Here is an 18,882-nt window from a genome sequence, read left to right as displayed (position 1 = left end):
TCTTAATCTTTCCTCGTTCGGCTCAACTTTGACATTCCCTCCCGTCCGTCTTTTTTCCAAAGTTCCTATGATAACCTTGCTCGGTTTTTGTAAACATAATTAACTTAGACATTAAACCTGCGGTGTATTGGGCCTTTAGAGTCTGTGCCCACCAACTGTGATAAAAAATAGCACGTTTACCATTGTATTGCATTTAGCATTGGGTCTCTGCTAACATCAGAAAAACCGTGTGCACCTCCCCTCCCATCCCCCGCCCCCCCTTGCCCCCCCTTGCCTCCCCTCTCACCCCCCCCCCCCGCCGTGCCTCCCTGCAGACATAGACGAGTGCGCCCTGGGCGGCCACAACTGCCCCGCCAGCCAGGAGTGCGAGAACCTCATGGCCTCCTTCCGCTGCGTCGTTCGCTGCGGGGTCGGCTTCCGCCGCACTCACGACGGCGCCAGCTGCCAGGGTGAGCGACCGCTCCCGCAGGCCCCGCCGCAGACGCCAGAGGGAGGGGGCGAGGGGGCGGTGGGGGGGAGTTAAAGGGATAATTTCACCCCCCCCCCTGCCGAGCAGTCCACACAACGGGCCCGGGGCTTTCTTTACTAACCGATGGAGTAAGCGGGGCGACACGTGCCACTCTGGCCCGGGCAGCCTGGAGCCTCGCGGAGACTGTGGAGCGCGGTGGCTCACGCACTTGAGGGTCTTGGGGTGTGTGGCTCACGCACTGTGAGTGTCGTGTGCTGTGTAGATACGAGGTGGTCACGTGTTTCTTTTCGACACTGGACGATCTTGTGTGGTTCAGACACTGGAATGTTGTAGGAATTATTTCAGTAACTTTATTGATCTCGTACAAAATGTTTGATGTTCAGTCATGGGGGAATGTCTTACACATGTATCTGTTGTATTGTAAATAGCCCACGATCCTTGTGATACTCCCGTGCAGCCAGGACCAGCATTTCTTCAATGACCAAAGGATTCACCAGCCACACCATCATTTGTGTCAAAACGTTACCTGCGTAAACCACTCTTCAATGGGCAGAACGATTTTACATCAAAGTAGGGTGCCAGATCTTAGCTGTGCAGTAGACGGGGCAGTGTAGTTCACCCAGACAGCCTCTGATGTCCTCATGCTGCTTTGTGGTTTTGTGGTCTGGCCATGCCGCATTGGAGGAGGACTTCATCCCCCAGATTATCTCAATGCATTCCCAGAAAACGGAATTTGAATTGCCCCATTGTCTAGTAATGTAATGCCTGTTACATTTTATATAAGTGAGACAGTTCTATTCTTGTGTAGCCACGACGTTAGGTTCTTTAGGAGAGAGTTCACGTAGTTTTGATTCTCTTCCATTGAAGGAGCGCAGACTAAAGCTGTTGCAGTAACACATCGGTTTTAGTTGCGCGGAAATAATCGGATCGACGCACAAATGTTGTGAAACTCCCTTCCCACGGACGTTGAGGAGATGCCATACCCCTGGCTCGCCAGGAGAAGGCGGTACAGCAAAATGTGGACTCCGTCCGTTGCGTCTGTATGGGGATAGAGTGTTGCCCTCTTGCATGTGAACGCTCATTATAATTGGCCGATTAACATTTCAATACGCAGAGAACCGCAGCAATTGTTAGCGCCTGCCTCCGCACCTTGTCTGCGGTTCCTCGCACCTCAGAGGTCGTTCTACCGCTTCAAGAGCGAGTGAACACTGCGCGGCGCTTTACAAATTGGCTTTCTCGTCAATAATTATTATTAATTCACCATCGCCAAACAGACATCAACGAATGCAAGGAGACTCACCCGTCGCCCTGCAACCAGAAGTGCGTCAACCTCATCGGCAGCTACCGCTGCGCGTGTGAGCCAGGCTTCCAGCTACGCGGCCGCCGATGCTACGGTGAGAGACGCTCTCCCTCTCTCTATCTCTCTCTCCCTGTCTCCCTATCTCTCCCTCTCTTCCTATCTATCTCTCGATGTTTCCCCCCCCCCCCTCTGTCTCTCTCTATCTCTCCCCACAAAGTGTGGAGCTGCTTTATTGACCCCACAAGGATGATGAGCTGAGTCAACCCCCGCCTTCCCCAAGCCGGGATGTGAACCCGTCGTGACCTTTTCGATTGCGAGCCGCTCAGCTCTAACGCTGAGCCGCCCTGGTCGGACGGAAGGCTCCACGGTGGTGTCAGCGCCACCGCTTGTGAACACGGCACCCCGGCGCAATCGCCGGGGAATTTCCCTCCTTCCCTCCTCCCCGTCCCCGCAGACATCAATGAGTGCCTGCAGCACGCGTGCCGCGTGGACCAGCAGTGCCGCAACACGCGCGGCGGCTACAAGTGCATCGACCTGTGCCCCAACGGCATGACCAAGGCGGAGAACGGCACGTGCGTCGGTACGTGGGCGGACGCGGCGCGGCACAACGGCGGTAGAACGAGGGTGTGGGAGGGCGGAGGCGGCGCGGTACGGGGCGATGGGATTCGGGGCCTGTACGCGTGCATTGTGTGTATGGGGAACTTCTTTTGCGCCGTACGTAGCCAACCGTGCTAATCGGAGGTGCGGGGGAAGGACAAACAGTGCTGGACCGCTGCAAGTGTGACGAGTGTTTTGTGAGTGAGCGAGCGGTGAGCGAGTGAGCGGGTAATTTGGTCGGCATTTGAGTGAGACACTACAATACGTGAGCGAGCGTGTATATTGACATGCGTGAGTGTCTTGGGATAGTGAATGGTCGGTTGGGTGGGTGGTTGAGTGAGTGAAGGGTAAGCGGGTGGACATTTGAAGGAGCGTTTATTTGCCTGCTCGAGTGTACGTATCCTAGAGTCAGTGGGTGGTTTGAATGAGCGATTGAGTGTGTTCAAATAGTTGAGGAGGTTTGGGGGGTTAATGGGTGGGTAGTGGGTATTCGAGTTGGCGAATGAGTGAACATCAAGACAACCGAGTACATTTTGATTAAGTGGATCTGGGAGTGTTTTGGCACGCGAGAAAGTGATTGAATGGGTAACAGAATGAATAGGCTGGCGATCGGATAACCGTTTGGCAAGAATGACGAGCCAACAGACAAGCACGTGGGTGGACGAACACAATGGTGGGTCAGTGGAGGATTGAGTAATCCCACCACCCACCCACCCCAGTCCCCCTCCCTTCTTCACATTGTCCTCCGTCCCACCCGCCCAGACGTTGACGAGTGCCAGGACGGCACCCACCAGTGCCGCTACAACCAAATATGCGAGAACACGCGGGGGAGCTACCGCTGCACGTGCCCTCGGGGCTACCGCTCGCAGGGCGTGGGCAAGCCCTGCCTGGGTGAGTGCTCCCGCCCAGCTCCTTGCTACCACTCCACTGCTCCTCCGCATGCGCACTGCCGGCGGGCACAAACACAGTCAACATGCCAACGTCGGAATATGGTTAGAACCGTTGGACCAACATTGGCGAACGTTAACCCAATGTTCGCCAAACGTTGGCCCAACATTGGCTGAATGTTGGCCTAATGTTGGCCCAACGTTGGATTAACGTTAGATTAACGTTGGCTGAACCTTACGTGTTGTTCACTGGGAAGGGCTTTAAAAAAGAAAACGGTGGTTCGATGAGTCGTCACGATTCGGGGTTATGACTCATGACTCAATTTAGCAATCGATTATTTTTCATGCCATTTTTACAGCTTTGGTTGCCCCATTAACCCTCATTTTACAGCTGGTTATGTGCACGTGTCATAACAGCCAGCATGAGTCCTTCCATCGTTATGTGCTTAGTAGTTGAGGGGCCGTGGTCCGTCCAACAGAAGTTTGGAGCTTCGTCAATTCGAAAAATAATTGCGAGCCACTGCCACGTGGCCTTAAGGCCCACCGGCAGAGCGCCCTCTAGTGACGTCACAGCCACGCTGTAGTCCTCTCACGAAGCGGAGTGGGGGGGCCCACGACCGTCAGCGTGCGATGTGAGCCGCTCCATGGTTCGCCTGTGGGGAGCTCAGTGCAGAGAGGGTGGAGTGTGAACCCCGTCGCAGTCGCGGCTCTCCCCGTCCTGGAAACAGGAGCCAGGATTTTGAGGCGCGAATCGGCAGTTTTTTTCCTTCTTCACGCAGCCAAATTGCGACTGCCGCATCGCCACAGATGAATATTGTTTTGGTATCGTGATAGCAATATCACTGTATGTACGTATGTTAAACTTCCTTCGCCCCGTACGTAGCCAACCGAGCTAATCGGAGGTCCTTTATGCACTGCGTCTTCCATTATTGCACGATTCCATGGACCTATTGACAGCTGCATGCGCTATGGCTGACGGGTCAGTCATGTCCTGGTGGATGCTGTGACTCTCACGAGGGCATTGCATTAGCCCTGGGTTCACAATGGCAAATTCAGATTTAGGCCCCATAAGATTTGTGAAATTGGTTTCCCAGGGCTCTACTGTACACAGTTCAGCCTCTTGTCTCTCGTGTGGCACAAACTGATAACTTTTAACTAACTTCGCAATTTGTATTTTACCAGGTAAGGTCCACTGTGCTACACAGCTCTTTTTCAGAAGCCACCTGGCCACAAATGATTACTCAATGAAGTGGCTTATCGCGTGGAAATTTATAACAGCCAAATAGTGTACTCTAAACGCACGTTTCCAAATGTAGAGGGGAAAAATCAGAGGACCCAGGTTGTTGCTGTGCATCTACATGAGCCATACGAGAGAAGAGGAATTGCGATTGTCAGCTGAAAAAACATTAATGATACACGTCAGCGCTCAAACTGTGTCTAATTGTCTCCCTGATAACATCCGCGCCGTGTGGCGCACATCCCCAGCTGAATTTTGACTCCAACTCTAAACGCACTCCCCGACGTCACAGAATGTACACGTCCTGAATTACACGGCCTTTTGTTGCCATTTTTAGAGGAGTTGGCCATTTTTTCACCTTTTTAATTAACACAAGAGAAGGGGGGGGGTGATCCCCAGTTCATGAACTAAATTTTCTCACGTGAGATGGGAGCCATCGTAACAAATGTGTTGAGGTAAAAGTGCAAAGCGGATTATAAATGGTTGAGCCTCTCAACGTGGACACACATTGAGGTTGCTTAGACTTGCAAAGAGTGCTGCTTAGGAGAGGCGGAGATTGTGGATCCCGCACGGCAGAGATGGATTTGGTCGGTATGAGGAAGTACGGCAAGCAAGACGTACAGATAAATAATTGGACTGTCTCTAAGCACTACCCTGCTGAAAATGTAATCCGCAGGCTCAGTTGCGATTTTCCTAGATAGACATAGTAAATCTTATCCGAGTACACCTTGAGACTGGATAACCTGTTCTCGAAGTCTTATCTGAGTACATCTTGTCACTGGCAAGCCTGTTATAGATGTCCTGTACATTTATATTATTCCCATTAACCAGTGCTTCGCAATTATATTCAAAACACATCACCTGTTTTTATAATCATAAATAGAATCGAATAATAGTTAAAAATTAAAAAATGTAAATAGCTTGTGTCCCCTATATTTATAACAATTGCCCTTTATCGGTATCAAATCATGAGCTAAAAAAAATCTATTCAAAATTCTCAAAGAGCAGTTCAGCTCTCCGTATTATAAAACGGTCCGCGGAAGCTGATATCACAAAACTGCTCCTGATATCCAGAAGTAGCTTTGTTTACATGCAACGCCTCCGCTGCAGTGTCCCATTAGACATCTCCTCCCACTTGGCAAAATCTTCTCAAGCTTCAACATTGGCCGCCATGTCTATGCTGATGACAACCCCAGCCCTACAAGTCCGTTGACTCCACACACCCGACCTTCCTGTCCATGATTCAAACTTAAGAGTATTTTGTTGTTGGATCGCCGTGTAGGTATATTGTCGTATTTTAACTGTATAACCCTCAACCACCTCACAGAACCAATCAAATCAAGTTGTGACGTCATAGGCGGATGTGCCAATTGATGCGGCTTATCACCAAAACGGAAGGATTGTTCACAAGCAAGTAAATCTTTGACAAAATTATCACGTGGCAACTTGAAATATTGGCTCTGTCGGGTGTTGGCTTATTGTAAAAATATATAATAGCTAAACGACGATCTAACCTAAAATAGTAATTCGAATTTTAACTTGTGAAGTGCCCTTACACAATCGTTCTCAGGGCACCATGCATGGAAAGGTGGAAAATAGTTAACAATAACAAGCAAAGAAGAAGTAAGAAAAACATTGGAAAATAACTAAAGGAAAAAAGCTATTTTATTTTAAACAGAGACGATTCTTTAGTCGATATTTGAAGATCTGTCGGGCCTTGGACGTCCCCTGACCTCGAAGGGCAACGAGTTACAGAGTTTAGGTGCCGCAGTTGCAAGTGTGAAGCCTAGACCGTGAGACAGTGAGCAATGCACAAGTTACAGCTCTTAATTATGAATCGTTCCATTGGTCGTGAAAGCCTGCGTATGAAATTAACTCGTTGTCCATTTCTCACGTCCTGCCTGGACGTGGTGTCACTGTGCATTTCTTCAAACTCCCTCGAGATAAACTCGGCCAAAGCTGACGTCCTCCTCATTGCCAAAACAAAATTAGGACTCTCACATGTCTCAGTCTGCACCTTGTGAACTCTGGCATCATGCTGCGTGCAAGCTTGGAGTGGTCTTTGATTCTAAGCCTTTCTCTAGCATAATCCACCTCCCACCACCTCTGTCCACCCAGCAGTATTAATGTGTTCACCACACAGTCAGTCGAATGATAACACCACGGTTAGGCGTGTGTGGTGGGGCACAGTGCGATCGCTTCCACCTCTTCCACGGTGTCCGAGGTGAGCGTGGAAGAGTAGGCCAGTGCTATTCTCTCGAGGGTCTCTGCAGAGCTCCCTTTAGTGTTACCCTCCAGCGGTAAAATTTCAGGACTCGCAACCTTTGTCTGCAGTTTTCTCAGCAGCGCCGTCGTCATCGTACGATGACCCCCGTCGCTCTGACGCACGCGTCCAAGTGACGCCTCGGCCCAATCGAGCGACACGCAACTAAAACGGCGCGCGCCGCCCTGTCTCCCCGTGTGTCTCTGTGTCTTCGCATGCCCGGGCGGAATCGGGGACGGGCAATCGGGGGCATGGGATCGGGACGGGGGCAGACATTGACGAGTGCGGATCGTTCCCCCGGCCGTGCGCGTACCGCTGCGTCAACACGCCCGGCAGCTTCGAGTGTCTCTGCTCGCCCGGCCAACGCTTGCTGGGCGACGGGAAGTCGTGCGCCGGTCTAGAGCGATTGCCAAATTACGACGACGGCGGCGGCGGCGGTGTTCACCGTCCCATTCCCCGGGGCCACGCGTTCGGCGGACCGGGCCCCGCCGCTGGTGTTTGGAGCGGCGATTCAGCCACGGGCGACTTCACCTTCGTTAGGCAGAGCGCTCGCGCGCGTTACCGTGGCACCGGCGGCCGCACCGCCACTGCGACGGCGGCTAGGATTCGGAGCCGTAGGGCCGCCGCGTGCCTCCCTGGGTATCGCCCGTTTGGCGGAGAGTGCGTAGGTACGACCGGGGTCTTTGTGTGCGTTGAAGGAAGGCTTGGAGGTGGTGGTGGTGGTTGTCATTCGTCATTGTCGTCCTCGTTGTCATAGTCACAGTCATCACCAGCCGTTTTACCAAAGTTGTGGTCGCCCTCATTGTAATCGTGACCATTGGTGTTATTGTTATTTAAGATATCAACATACAGCCCTCTATGTATTTTAGTAATGGTCATGTGTCTGGTCTGGACTTTGGATGCGGTGTGTACAGTTTCACATCTTGTTTCCATAGCTTCTCCCCATGTTGTCTCTGATGCAGTAAACAATATTGGGAACAATAATAATAATACACGAATGCTAATAATTGATTTACCACGAAAAGCCTCACTGAGTCTCAAGATTCTCTCTCTCACGGGAGGTCCCTGCCAAAGTACTCGTCCCATTAAAGAGTTTGAGCTTGCTTTGACCGTACGAGTAAGTCAATAGTGGCCGCAGAAAATGAACGTGCGCCAGGGGAGAACACTTAAGACTCGACGCTGATGCCAGTAACCTACTTGCTGCACTGTCCCCGATGATCGCCTTATTGAGAAAGCTGCTGCTTCACGACCAGACATTAGCCGCGAGTAGCGTTCTGACCCGGCCCTACTGGGCATCTGTGAAAAAGAGGTGTACAGCTCCTCCAGTCTAAATAAATATCCTCATTCTGAGATCACTTGGCTCACTTTCTAATTCCAGTGTAACTCAGCAATACCAACCTAGTGATACTTAGCTAAGTAAAATTAGATGATATGGTCCTGACACTTGTATTGTAACAATGCATTTGCCAGTGCTCATCTCTGTTAACAGTCCTAAGACATTGGTCCAAATTCCACATTCCTATGGCAGGGACTTCCAACGAAGTTGAGCTTGGTGTCTGTTACACACCGCATGTGCAATCCACTTAACGTGTCCATGCGTGCTCTGTATGTTACGCTAATTGAATGCACTTATCCACCTTCACTGGATTTTAATGTTTAAAAGGTGTAGTCACACGAGCAGCTTTGTTTATTCTTACGACTGAATTCGTAGCATCGTGCGTGTGTGTGCTCGTCTTAGAGAGCGGTGGTGTAGCGGTTATCGCACTGCGCTACGAACCCGGGGACCCGAGTTCAATTCCCGCTCGCGGCCAACACCAGTGACGATTATCTGAAGCGGTCATGGGCCTCCCCTAGGTCGACTCAGCCTCAAATGAGTACCCGGTGCAGTGTGTAAACATCGCAACTGGGGAGACAAAGGCGGTCGGGCGTGGTGGTGGCCACCCACCCCCTCGTGTTCCATTCATAGGTGCTCGCTAACAGCACTTGCCTCAACAGTCTGTTAAGGCTATTCGGGGGATCTTTGTCTTGTTTCTCTTAAATGGGGATATGTGTTCGTGCCTGTCTGTGTGTCGTGCATGTCTTGATTTCTTGTCATCCCGCGTGTGATGTGTGCATGTGTCTGTGTTTTTGTGTGTCTGCCCATCGACCGTGTGTGCTCGTGCGTGCATTAATGTCGAACATGTGTGCACATTATTTCGCACGTCTGTGTCTTGCATGTTTGCATGTTGCGTGTGTACGTATGATGTGTGCATGTGGTGGGGAGCGGTAGTGTAGCAGTTGGAGCGCTGCGCTACGAACCCGGCGACCCGAGTTCGATTCCCGTTCACAGCCAACACAAGTAATAATTATCTGAACCGGTCCCGGGCCTCCCCTAGGTCGACTCAGCCTAAATGTATAAACATCGTCACTGGGGAGAGAAAGGCGGCCGGGCGTGGTGCTGGCCACCCACCCCCTCGTGTGCCATGCCGGCCTTCATAGGTGCTCGCTAACAGCACACAGTCCGTTAAAAGTCAACACGGGGGATCTTTGTGTGCACGTGCAACTCGTGTCCGTGTACTGTGTGTCTATGCCGCCTGTGTGCCACGCGCACGTCTCATGCTCATGCGTGTGCCCCCGGCGCAGATGTGGACGAGTGTCAGAACAAGGAACAGTGCCAGCACGAGTGCCGTAACTCCCCCGGGAGCTACCAGTGCGTCTGTCCCGGTGGATACCGCGTCGCCCCCAACGGCAAGACCTGCCAGGGTGAGTTCCCGACTCTCTGCAACCCCCCCCCCATGTCTGCAGAAACCACCCTTCACGAGCTAGCCAGGCGGTGGTAGCTACGCTGCTGCACGTGGCTGCCTGTAATCCAGCACTGTGGAGATCACAGCGAGGGGGTTGATGGATCACCAAGCACAAACGTTCTGAAACTCCCTTCCCGTGGGCATCGAGAAATGTGGACTCAACCTGCTCCGTGTGCGTGGGGATAGAGCGTTTCGCCCTCGCACGCATGGGTTTTCCCTGGGCGCTCTGCTTTCCTCCCACGTGTAAAACACTCGTTGATTTGAATTCACAATATTTTTATTGTGAGTGAAGTGCCCGCTGTAACCACAGCTCCCCCTGGCGCTCATAGAGGGAACTCGGGAAACGGTCTCATCACCCAGGGTCACGATTCATCTCGTGGGGAAAAACCTGGGGGGGGGGAGGTCAGTGCGCTGACTTAATTGGCTGGTCTGATCGATTGTATTTGTTGACACTGGCAAAGAAACATTCAGCTGTAAGCTGTTTTACAAGAACGGTCCACGGAGGGCCTTAGTGAGAGAGGGAACAAATGGGAAGTTACATGAGCGAATAAATGATAACATCACATGACTCCCTTGCTAGTATCACAATATAAGAATAGGTTTTACCCTTTCTGGCAACAAAACAGGTGTTAAGATTTTAAAACGCCAAACAGAAACCTTTTGCAAGGAATCATGTCTGCATTCACCACATATACTTGTGGTGAACATGCAAACAAAAAAACATGCTCTGATATTTTATGCATTGTCTTTGAATCGGATTGGTCCACACCAGAGACAGCTTTCTTTAGAGCCTAGACTCAAACAGTGTTAGACCAGAGGACGCCAAAAGGCGAACAGCACAAAGACAATGCCACTCTCAGAGCAATGAGAGCTCGGGGTGAGCAGCTACATCATGGGACCTCAATAATATTGCATTGTTTTTGTGCTGTACGCCTTACGGTGTCCTCGAGGTTTCTGTTTGGTGTTTTAACATCTTAATACCAGTTTTATTGACAGAAATGGTAAAACCGATTCTCATCAATGATAACATTGCAGACACCGAGTGACAAACGCATTCGGGGAACACAACATTCAGATGGTGCACCACTCCAGTAACAGTGGCAGGTGACGCACATTAACACCGGTGCACCAGGTGGCACCGAGACGTTAGCCACACGTGCAGCGATGTCGTGCTTATCAGAAAAATGAGAGCTAAACTATTTACTTGAACAATATATTTTTTATTTTACCCAGATAAGGCCCACTGAGCCGTACAGCTATTGTTTCAGAAGCGACCTGGTCTCAAATGATAGCTCAAGAAAGTGGCTGATCACGTGGAAATTGATGGCAGACAAATAGTCTAAACGCGTGTTGATTCTAAATGTGGAGGGAACAACTGATGGACATGGAGAAGAATCCACGCGATCACGGGGAGAACGTGCAAACTCCGAATATACAGGTGCCAGGGTCAGGGATTGAATGAACGACTTCCTGCATACCAGGCGAGGGAGTTAACATCTCGCCACCACGGCGCCACGTCACACTGGGTTAGCTAACCACGTGCACAAGAAGGGATGTCAATAAATCAGTTCCAACTATGATGACCTACTGCAGCCATTCCTTGTTACTGTGACCCTGTGTGCCTTCACAGTACACACAACTACTGCTTTATGTGTACTGAGGTTGACATTTGCCATGTGTCTGTTGTCTCTAAACATGCAACATGCGCACCCACGCACACTCCTACACCCACACACGCACGTACGTTTACGCACGCCCGTACGTACGTACCCATACGTACGTGCGCATCCGAATTCTTGCGCACACCTTGCACAAATTCACACGCGCTCGTTCGTGCAAACAAAAAAACACGCCCTCTTGCACCCACGTAAAAAAAAAAAAACACGTACGCGCGGCCACTCGCTCACACGCAGACATTGACGAGTGTCTGGAGCAGAACATACAGTGCGGACCCAACCGGATGTGCTTCAACATGCGCGGCAGCTACAAGTGCATCGACACGCCGTGCCCGCCCAACTACAAGCGCGAGTCGCGCTCAGGGTACGTCGACGCCGCGCCGGGCCCGCGGCTCGGCCGTTCTGCCTCTGCCTGCACCCAAGCACGGCCTCCTGTGGCCTTCTCTCGAAAACCGCGAACCGGCGGCGTCCGCTCGGTGCAAGCGTGCGGCGCTGCTGACCCCGCGGCGTCGCCGTCGGACCGCGGCGGTAGCCGTGTTCGTGTGAGGAGGAGACTTGAGCCCCGATCTCGTCGCGGCTCGGAAGTGAAGTGGGGCTTGAGCCGGGATAGCGTTTGGATGGGCGGCCGCCGCGCATAAAACGTGCGCCGTAGGCCGCCGATACCTGGGCTGCGTTGTCAGCGGGGGGCTGTGAAGCAAATCACATTTGTTATCGTGCACCGCGCTGCGCCGCCTGCGGTCGCCAACCCGCCGCTCTCCGGCGTGGTGAAGTGCGCTCAGGCATTGGGAGGCTCCATGTCGCCGACTCAAAGGGGATTGAAAGTGCGACGGTCCCTACAGGCGGCAGTGCCGTGTGCGGTGCACCCCTTTGCATACCTGTCAACCCCTTATCAATGGCCTGTCTTGTTACAGACCAATTCAGACCTTATTGGTCACCCCATGCCCCTCATAAATCTCAACGTTCATCCGACAAAGTCCCATCACAAACAAATAGACGAAAAAGATGTTTACCCGTTCTCAAACGGCTGTACGCCGCATGGACCTGCAAACTCAATTTCCCTGGACAAGAATACGGGGTAAACCGTATGGGTCGACAGCTGTGCCTATGCCCCGTCGCCATCTCTGCGCTCGCGATGGCCGTGACCGCATACCGCCCCGCCTGCAGGTTCTGCCTCAAGAGCTGCCCCCCGAACGACGTGGAGTGCCTGCTGAGCCCGCTGGCGCTTGAGTACAAGTTGGTGGCGCTGCCCTTCGGCATCCCCTCCAACCAGGACCTCGTGCGTCTTGTCGCCTACACGCAGGTGAGTTCCGCTGCGCCGTCTTGTCAGTTCCGTGCGTGCGTGTGTCTGTCACTTGGGGTGTAAATATCCCCTCTGTGGAGACAAAGTCGGGCGGTCGTGGTGCTGGGCACCCACCCCCTCGTGTGCCGTGCCGGCCTTCATAGGTGCTCGCGAACAGCACTTGCCCCAAATTTCTGTTAAGGCGAAATAGGGGATCTTTGTCTTTGCCTCTCTGCGTGTGGGAAGCAGTAGAGCAGCAGGTAGCGATCTGCGCTACGAATCCGGCGACCCGGCTGGGCGTGGTGCTGGCCACCCACCCCCTCGTGTGCCGTGCCGGCCTCCATTGGCGCTCCCTAACAGCACTTGCCCCAACAGTCTGTGCAGGCTACACGGGGGATCTTTGTATTGTGTGTGTCTGTTTTTATGTGAGCCATCCTGTTTGGCTGTGCGCTCGTCTTATCTGTTTGTCAAGCGTTCTCGGTGCTAAATATATTTCCAATTCATATTTCATTGTTTGTCCACATGTCCGTTAGTCTGTCTGTATATTTGTCAGTCTATTTTATCTGTGAGTCAGTTTATCTGCCTACCTGTTTTTGTGTATGTCCGATCGTACGAATATCTTTCGAACTGTCTGCTGTGTGCCGTCTGGTTATCTGCACGGTCTCTGTATCTGATCGCTTTCCTGTGCATCTGTGTGTGTATCTGCGTGTCTGTCCATATGCCTGTCTTTCCCTCCATCCGTCCGTCCATCCCTCCTTCCATCTTTTTCCCTCCGCCCGCTCGTCACGCTCTCCGTCCTTACGCCCGCCCGTCCGTCCGTGCGCGCGCAGGACGACGTGATGCACCCGAGGACACGCTTTTTCGTGGTCGACCCGGACCCCAGCGTTCCGTTTGCGATCCGCGACGAGGGCGGCAAGGGCGTGGTGTTCACGATCCGTGCCCTGCGCGAGGCGCACACCTACAGCATGAAGGTGCGCGCCCTCTCCTATGCGGAGGACGGCTCCGTCGAGTACCAGACCACCTTCATCGTCTACATCTCCGTCTCCGCCTACCCCTACTAGGACCTGGCTTGTGCTCCGTGTCCCCACGCTCCCGAACGCCGTCACCGCCGCCACCACAACCGGGAGTTAGGACTTCTGCGTCGTTCCTTTTGGCGACAAGGGCCGTCTTGCGGTCCGATGCCACAAAGTGAAAAACGGTCGCAAGTTCTTTTGTGGCTTTATTTTTGTTTTTTAAACGGTATGATAGCCTAGGAGCATTTCCTTGAACGATGTGGATTATGCAGCATTCAGCATGCATTGTCGAACATCCGGAGCAAAAAAAAAAGATATTTACTGTAGAAATCTGTTACATAGCTTAATTTTGGCTGTAGTCTCGCTCAAACATGTTTCTTTGTGGACTGCAAACTGTGTTCGCCTTGTTGTACCAAAGAATCGTTATTAAGACACTAACCGCACAACGTGGGTTCACTGAATGTCCCAGCTGAAAAAAGGTCCACTGCATTGCAAATAGTTAACCTACTCGCGCCGGGGGAGCAGTCGTTTAATAAATCGGCATCATCGCACTGCCGTCGACAATCTGCCGGTGACGCCGTGAAGCCATCGCGCTCGGTCTGGCGGGATGCCGCGAGCGACGCCACCAGGTTGGAAAAGTGGTGGGGAGGGGTAGGATGTGAGGTCAAAGGCAATTAGGTCACAAGGTGCAGTGCCACAATCGGTTTTCCCGTGCCACTGTTTGCAGGAGAGGCCTCCACGAGAGGGAGCTCTGAAAGGGATATTTAGATGCCGAGCTACGTGGTGTACGTACGTTGAACTTCTTTCGCAACCGCACGTAGCCAGCCGTGCTAATCGGAAGTGCGGGGGAAGGACGACAAACTAAACACGAAAAAGCGGTTGTAAAGAAATGAGTTTTCAATCTAAATTATTTTAAAGTGCATAGGCTCCAGTGGTTTCGTAATATCGGAAGGAAGAGCGTTCCAGACGGCCGCAGAAGCACGTCTGAAAGCGCGCGACGCGATGACCGTCTTTGTTCGACGGTGAGCCAAAAGCCGCCGCTGCTGCGGGGATGAGCGGATCGTAATGAAAACGATTCGGCATCTCGTGAGTCGGGGGCAGTTGTGGGGCTCGCTGGACGGGACTCGAGGCGACTTTGCGTAACGCGCAAGGGACTCGGGCTGATGTGTTTGGGAGGCTATTCACGGATCCTCCAATCTGCCGCGATACGCCGCAAAGCTTTCGCGGGTTTGAGGAGTCGGCGTGGCTAAAAACTCCTCTCCTCCGCGAATTTCCAGCCACGATTGTTTTCTTTTTTACGGGTAGAAGAGGAGTTGTTGGCCGCACGGCGAATTTTTGGGGTTCTCGTGGATTGTGGTGGCGGGGGTCGGGGGGAGGGCGGCCACCTCGAATTGTAGGATTCGCGGAAAAGAGGATCGCTGAGTTTTACCGTCATCGATATTCGAAGTGCACTTGAAAAATGTCGGTGCCACATTGAAACACGTACTTTTGAATGACAAAGTACAATACGTGTTGTGACCACCTGGTGACGCTGCCACGTTGGCAATGGAGCACAAATAACAAAAAAAGCCCAACACATTCGCCGATAACGCCGTGGCCTTCAAAGGAAAAGTATATACAGTAGAGTCATAGGTTTGTGTGCTAGATCATTGCCCAAAACATCACCTATGAGGTATAATTTTCCTTTGAACGCCGCCACAGTGGGATTGACAAACGTGTTGTGTTAAAAAAAATCTAAGTAAGTTAATTGGCTTCCATTTCGTTATCCACGGAGATTTTGAGAAGTCGAATGTTTTGCCTCCTCAACCCCCACACAGTCTGCCACGCGTGGGGCGCTGCCTATGGCCCAGATAACGCCGTGGCTCGGAGCGCTCGACGCACTCTGGCGAGATTGCGAATTTCAAATCCAGGTTCGAGTCGACTCGGCACCTCTCCCGACGTCAGTAAAATCGGTAGTACCTCTTGAGAGGTGGAGAGTGGCTCTCCTGCAGCGAGACCAGGGCCTCGCTATGGAATTTGGAAATTTCCACCGCTGGTGGCCGCTTGCACGGCTCATTTGGGAAGACGGGTGTGAGAACGTTGAAATTCGTCCTCAGTTTGGCTTCACAACCACATCGTCCATCGGCTTGGGAGGGTGGCAGTTACCAATGAGTAAAAAACAAACTGCCGCGATACAACACAAAACTTTCGAGGGATTGAGAGGAGTCGCGTGGCTAAAAAACCCTCAACGAATTTAATAATAATAATAAAATACATTTTTATTAATTCAATTATTTATCTGCTGAACGTACCTCACCACGGAATTTGGAATTCGTTTGACAACCGAGACACCTTCCCTACTGGCATCGACTGCATTCCAAGGTCACACTTTGAGCTATTTTCAGCTGGGACTGGATGAGACCCGTGCATAAGCTTAAATGAATGAAGAAAGTGAATAAGTGAATATGATGTTTTGTGTTATGCCTTAAAATAATACACGATTTTAAAAAATCAGGTTTCTAAGGTGCTTTGGGCCTTACCACTATTTGGTGGGGTGTGCTGACATCAATGGTATTGGGCCATGGTGGCATCTCTTGACTAAAGGTGACCGACCTCCTGTGATGAGTAAACAACAACAACAAAAATCCAATGTATTTACTTCATTGGTAAATTATGCTTTATCACACAATTTCAGCACCGAATCAGGGAATGACTGGGTTTAGTGGGGGGAGGACAGCCTTCGAATATTTCTCGGAACAATGAATGATACCAGCTGAGGAGATTAAACAGATGTCAACAATGTAACATTTCAACGGCCACACAGTGCATCAACGCACGCACAAGGCTGCCAAATGGCGTAGGAGGAGAGACGGGGGGGGGGGACAGGGGGGGGGCATTATGTTCTGAGCCTCACACAAAGAGGGCCTAGCAACAAGACCGCTGAACCGCCAATACTGGACGTCTGTGATAAAGAGCTTCATTGCTCATCAGATTCCTCCAGTCTAAATAAAGATTCTGATGATTCTGACTGTGGACAGTGGAATATGGGCCCCTCTCCCCACGAGGCATTTTGCCCCGGGTCTCCATAAACCTCTGAGCGTCCCTGCGACAATCCCCAAATACTCTTCCATCAACTTGAACCATATTCGGTTACGCTGCACAAAGTCCCCGCGTGCTAAGTAAAGGGTTCGTGTTGTGGAGCGAGATTAAATCGGCACTCAAACGCGTTTCTCCCTTCTCGAAGGGAGGAACGGGCAGCGTGGATGGTGCATTGGTAGGCAAGGCGAAACAGGCTCGTGTTTTGGGAGGTGCGTGTGCCTGTGTTAATACGATGTCCACACACAGCATGCAGTATTTTTTTTAAACATATTTATTCGGAGGTGGCATCGGTATGTATCTGTGTTGACGTATGCGTGGAAATATAATATCGCAAACACAATGCATTCGATAAAAGCTTTTTTTACGTTGATTTTAAACTAGTTGTTTTTGTGTGTTTACTTATTAAAACGTTTTAAGGCTTTAAGCACTTCACCAAGGTGAGAATTATCAAAATTGGATTATGGGTATATTATACAATATCTTGGCCAATTGACATCAGTGGTAGCACTAACTTACATTCACAACGGTTAGTTTCACCATATATCAAGGACTGAAATGACCCCACGACCTTTGAACTAATTTACCCAGCTTCATATCTCATAGCGTCCATTGTTCAGACGATATTTACGCTACACAAATCTTGTACTTTGGTTGCATCGAGACGAAGGCAAAAGTCTGGAAATACCGCAGTAGCCGGTAGTTAAAGAGGAAAGCATTGGGTTACTCTGCTTAATTGGGATAAGCCATGGTTTATTTTCTTTACGGACGAAAATCCTATGGTATGTTATGTTATGATGGTCAATTTGAGTCCACTCTTACGCTAAAATATGACAATCATGATGGCCGTTTCTTTAGTGGCAGAGATGAACAATTGTAGAAAGGATGGTGCTTGAAAAGTGTGGGTGTGTATAATGGTGACAAATGTCAGATAATAGCCAGTGCTCAACACCTCACTTGGATTTGAAATATACACATCTGTGAAATGGTCAACCTCTATGAATTGTTGTAACCACCAGTTAGTTACTGTGACTCGGTGAAGGAATTAAAAATGATGTTGGTATGGTTTGTTTGAAATTGATGAAATTGTTATAAAAAAAAAGATTTCTCGCTGAATCACAATGAACAGTGATTTTTGTTTCAAATATCTGTGATTGTATTTCTGATTTATAGCTAAAACGCATTGTAGCCATTATCTAGTAATTACATCAACTTTGATGGAAATCAGGTGCTTAAATTCTCATTGGCAAAAGTATCAGCATTTTTTAGTTCGAGATCTAATTTTATAAATAAAATATAAACTTCTAAACTAATTATTTTAAATCATGTTGCACAGTGTGATTCTGTTGAACCACCAGGATATGTGAACTCGGTTTACCTACAACACAATTCATAAACTCCGTACTCCCAATTCACTGACACCGTTAGATCTGATAACGTATAAATCCTGATTGTTTGCAAAATTGTGAATTTTTGAGAAATGCCAAAGTGAAGCGACATATGGTATTAATCCCATTGCTGTCATGCGTCAGATCCAGCGAGCGGTTTGCCAACCCGTGGGCCCAAAGGGCCCACCTGGCGGTCCCCGAAGGTCCCGTGAGGGAAAGCGATTCGCGGAACTGTGTCGCAGAAACTACACCGTTGATTGCGAATTTCATTTTCTTTTCTAAAGACTCCGTTGTCGGTGCACGGTCGGGTGGCCCACGGGATGTGACGTGTGGCGGTGGCCCCCGCAAATCCGGAGGGAGGTTTACGAATCGCCGTTGTTTAGATATACTGCAAACGTGTTATTGACCCTTTTTTTGCTTTGCAATTTCAAGATTTAAGTACAGAGATGTATTCTATTTTTATGATATGTAAATACGAATTTGTACCAGTGTATTTTCTACATGTTTACATTACACGTATATTCTGTAATGTTACCGCTATGCAATTCCGTACAGCCTCGGTAACGTTTTATAAAATAAAGTTATGCAAAATATGAAGAAAAAAATTATAGCCAAAAAAAGTACAAAACCAAAATGTGCTTCCTTTTGATTTTACTGCGGTTAAAATGATGTTATTGAAATGCATTTAAGTTATTTGAGTTGCGTTCATTTTTTATTTAATAAGCAAAGGCATAGCCACCCGATCCCTCCCACCTGGCGATGCAGTGGTTGGAGCGCCAAGCATCCCGCCCCTACTGGACACGTGTGAAAAAAAGAGCTTCACAGCTCATCGGATTCCTCCTCCAGTCTAAATAAAGATTCTGATTCAACTCAAACTTTGTGAGGGTTCAAGTCCTAATCGGGCGGTCACCTCAG

The 18,882-nt window shown here is 50.3% G+C and overlaps 1 protein-coding gene across 5 annotated transcripts in view; it reads left to right on the top strand.

The window, feature by feature from the left end:
• The window catches only part of HMCN1 (hemicentin 1), a 267,719-nt gene extending 249,104 nt beyond the window's left edge, over nucleotides 1–18,615 (top strand). For 3 of the 5 annotated variants that reach the window (XM_078865602.1, XM_078865601.1, XM_078865600.1), the window contains exons 102-110: nucleotides 315–449; nucleotides 1,744–1,863; nucleotides 2,224–2,349; nucleotides 3,129–3,257; nucleotides 7,026–7,421; nucleotides 9,376–9,495; nucleotides 11,450–11,576; nucleotides 12,377–12,512; nucleotides 13,322–18,615. In XM_078865602.1, coding sequence (XP_078721728.1) covers nucleotides 315–449; nucleotides 1,744–1,863; nucleotides 2,224–2,349; nucleotides 3,129–3,257; nucleotides 7,026–7,421; nucleotides 9,376–9,495; nucleotides 11,450–11,576; nucleotides 12,377–12,512; nucleotides 13,322–13,552 — 1,520 coding nt within the window. In that variant the 3' untranslated portion in view covers nucleotides 13,553–18,615. The remainder of the gene's footprint in view (nucleotides 1–314; nucleotides 450–1,743; nucleotides 1,864–2,223; nucleotides 2,350–3,128; nucleotides 3,258–7,025; nucleotides 7,422–9,375; nucleotides 9,496–11,449; nucleotides 11,577–12,376; nucleotides 12,513–13,321) is intronic. The other 2 variants (XM_078865604.1, XM_078865603.1) reach the window with 1 other exon arrangement.
• Nucleotides 18,616–18,882: the final 267 nt, after the last annotated feature.

Source organism: Lampetra fluviatilis, chromosome 20, assembly GCF_964198595.1.
Source record: "Lampetra fluviatilis chromosome 20, kcLamFluv1.1, whole genome shotgun sequence".
Lineage (NCBI taxonomy): Eukaryota > Metazoa > Chordata > Hyperoartia > Petromyzontiformes > Petromyzontidae > Lampetra > Lampetra fluviatilis.
The sequence above is the reverse complement of the archived record's forward strand: the minus strand, read 5'-3'. Positions and strand labels throughout refer to the sequence as shown.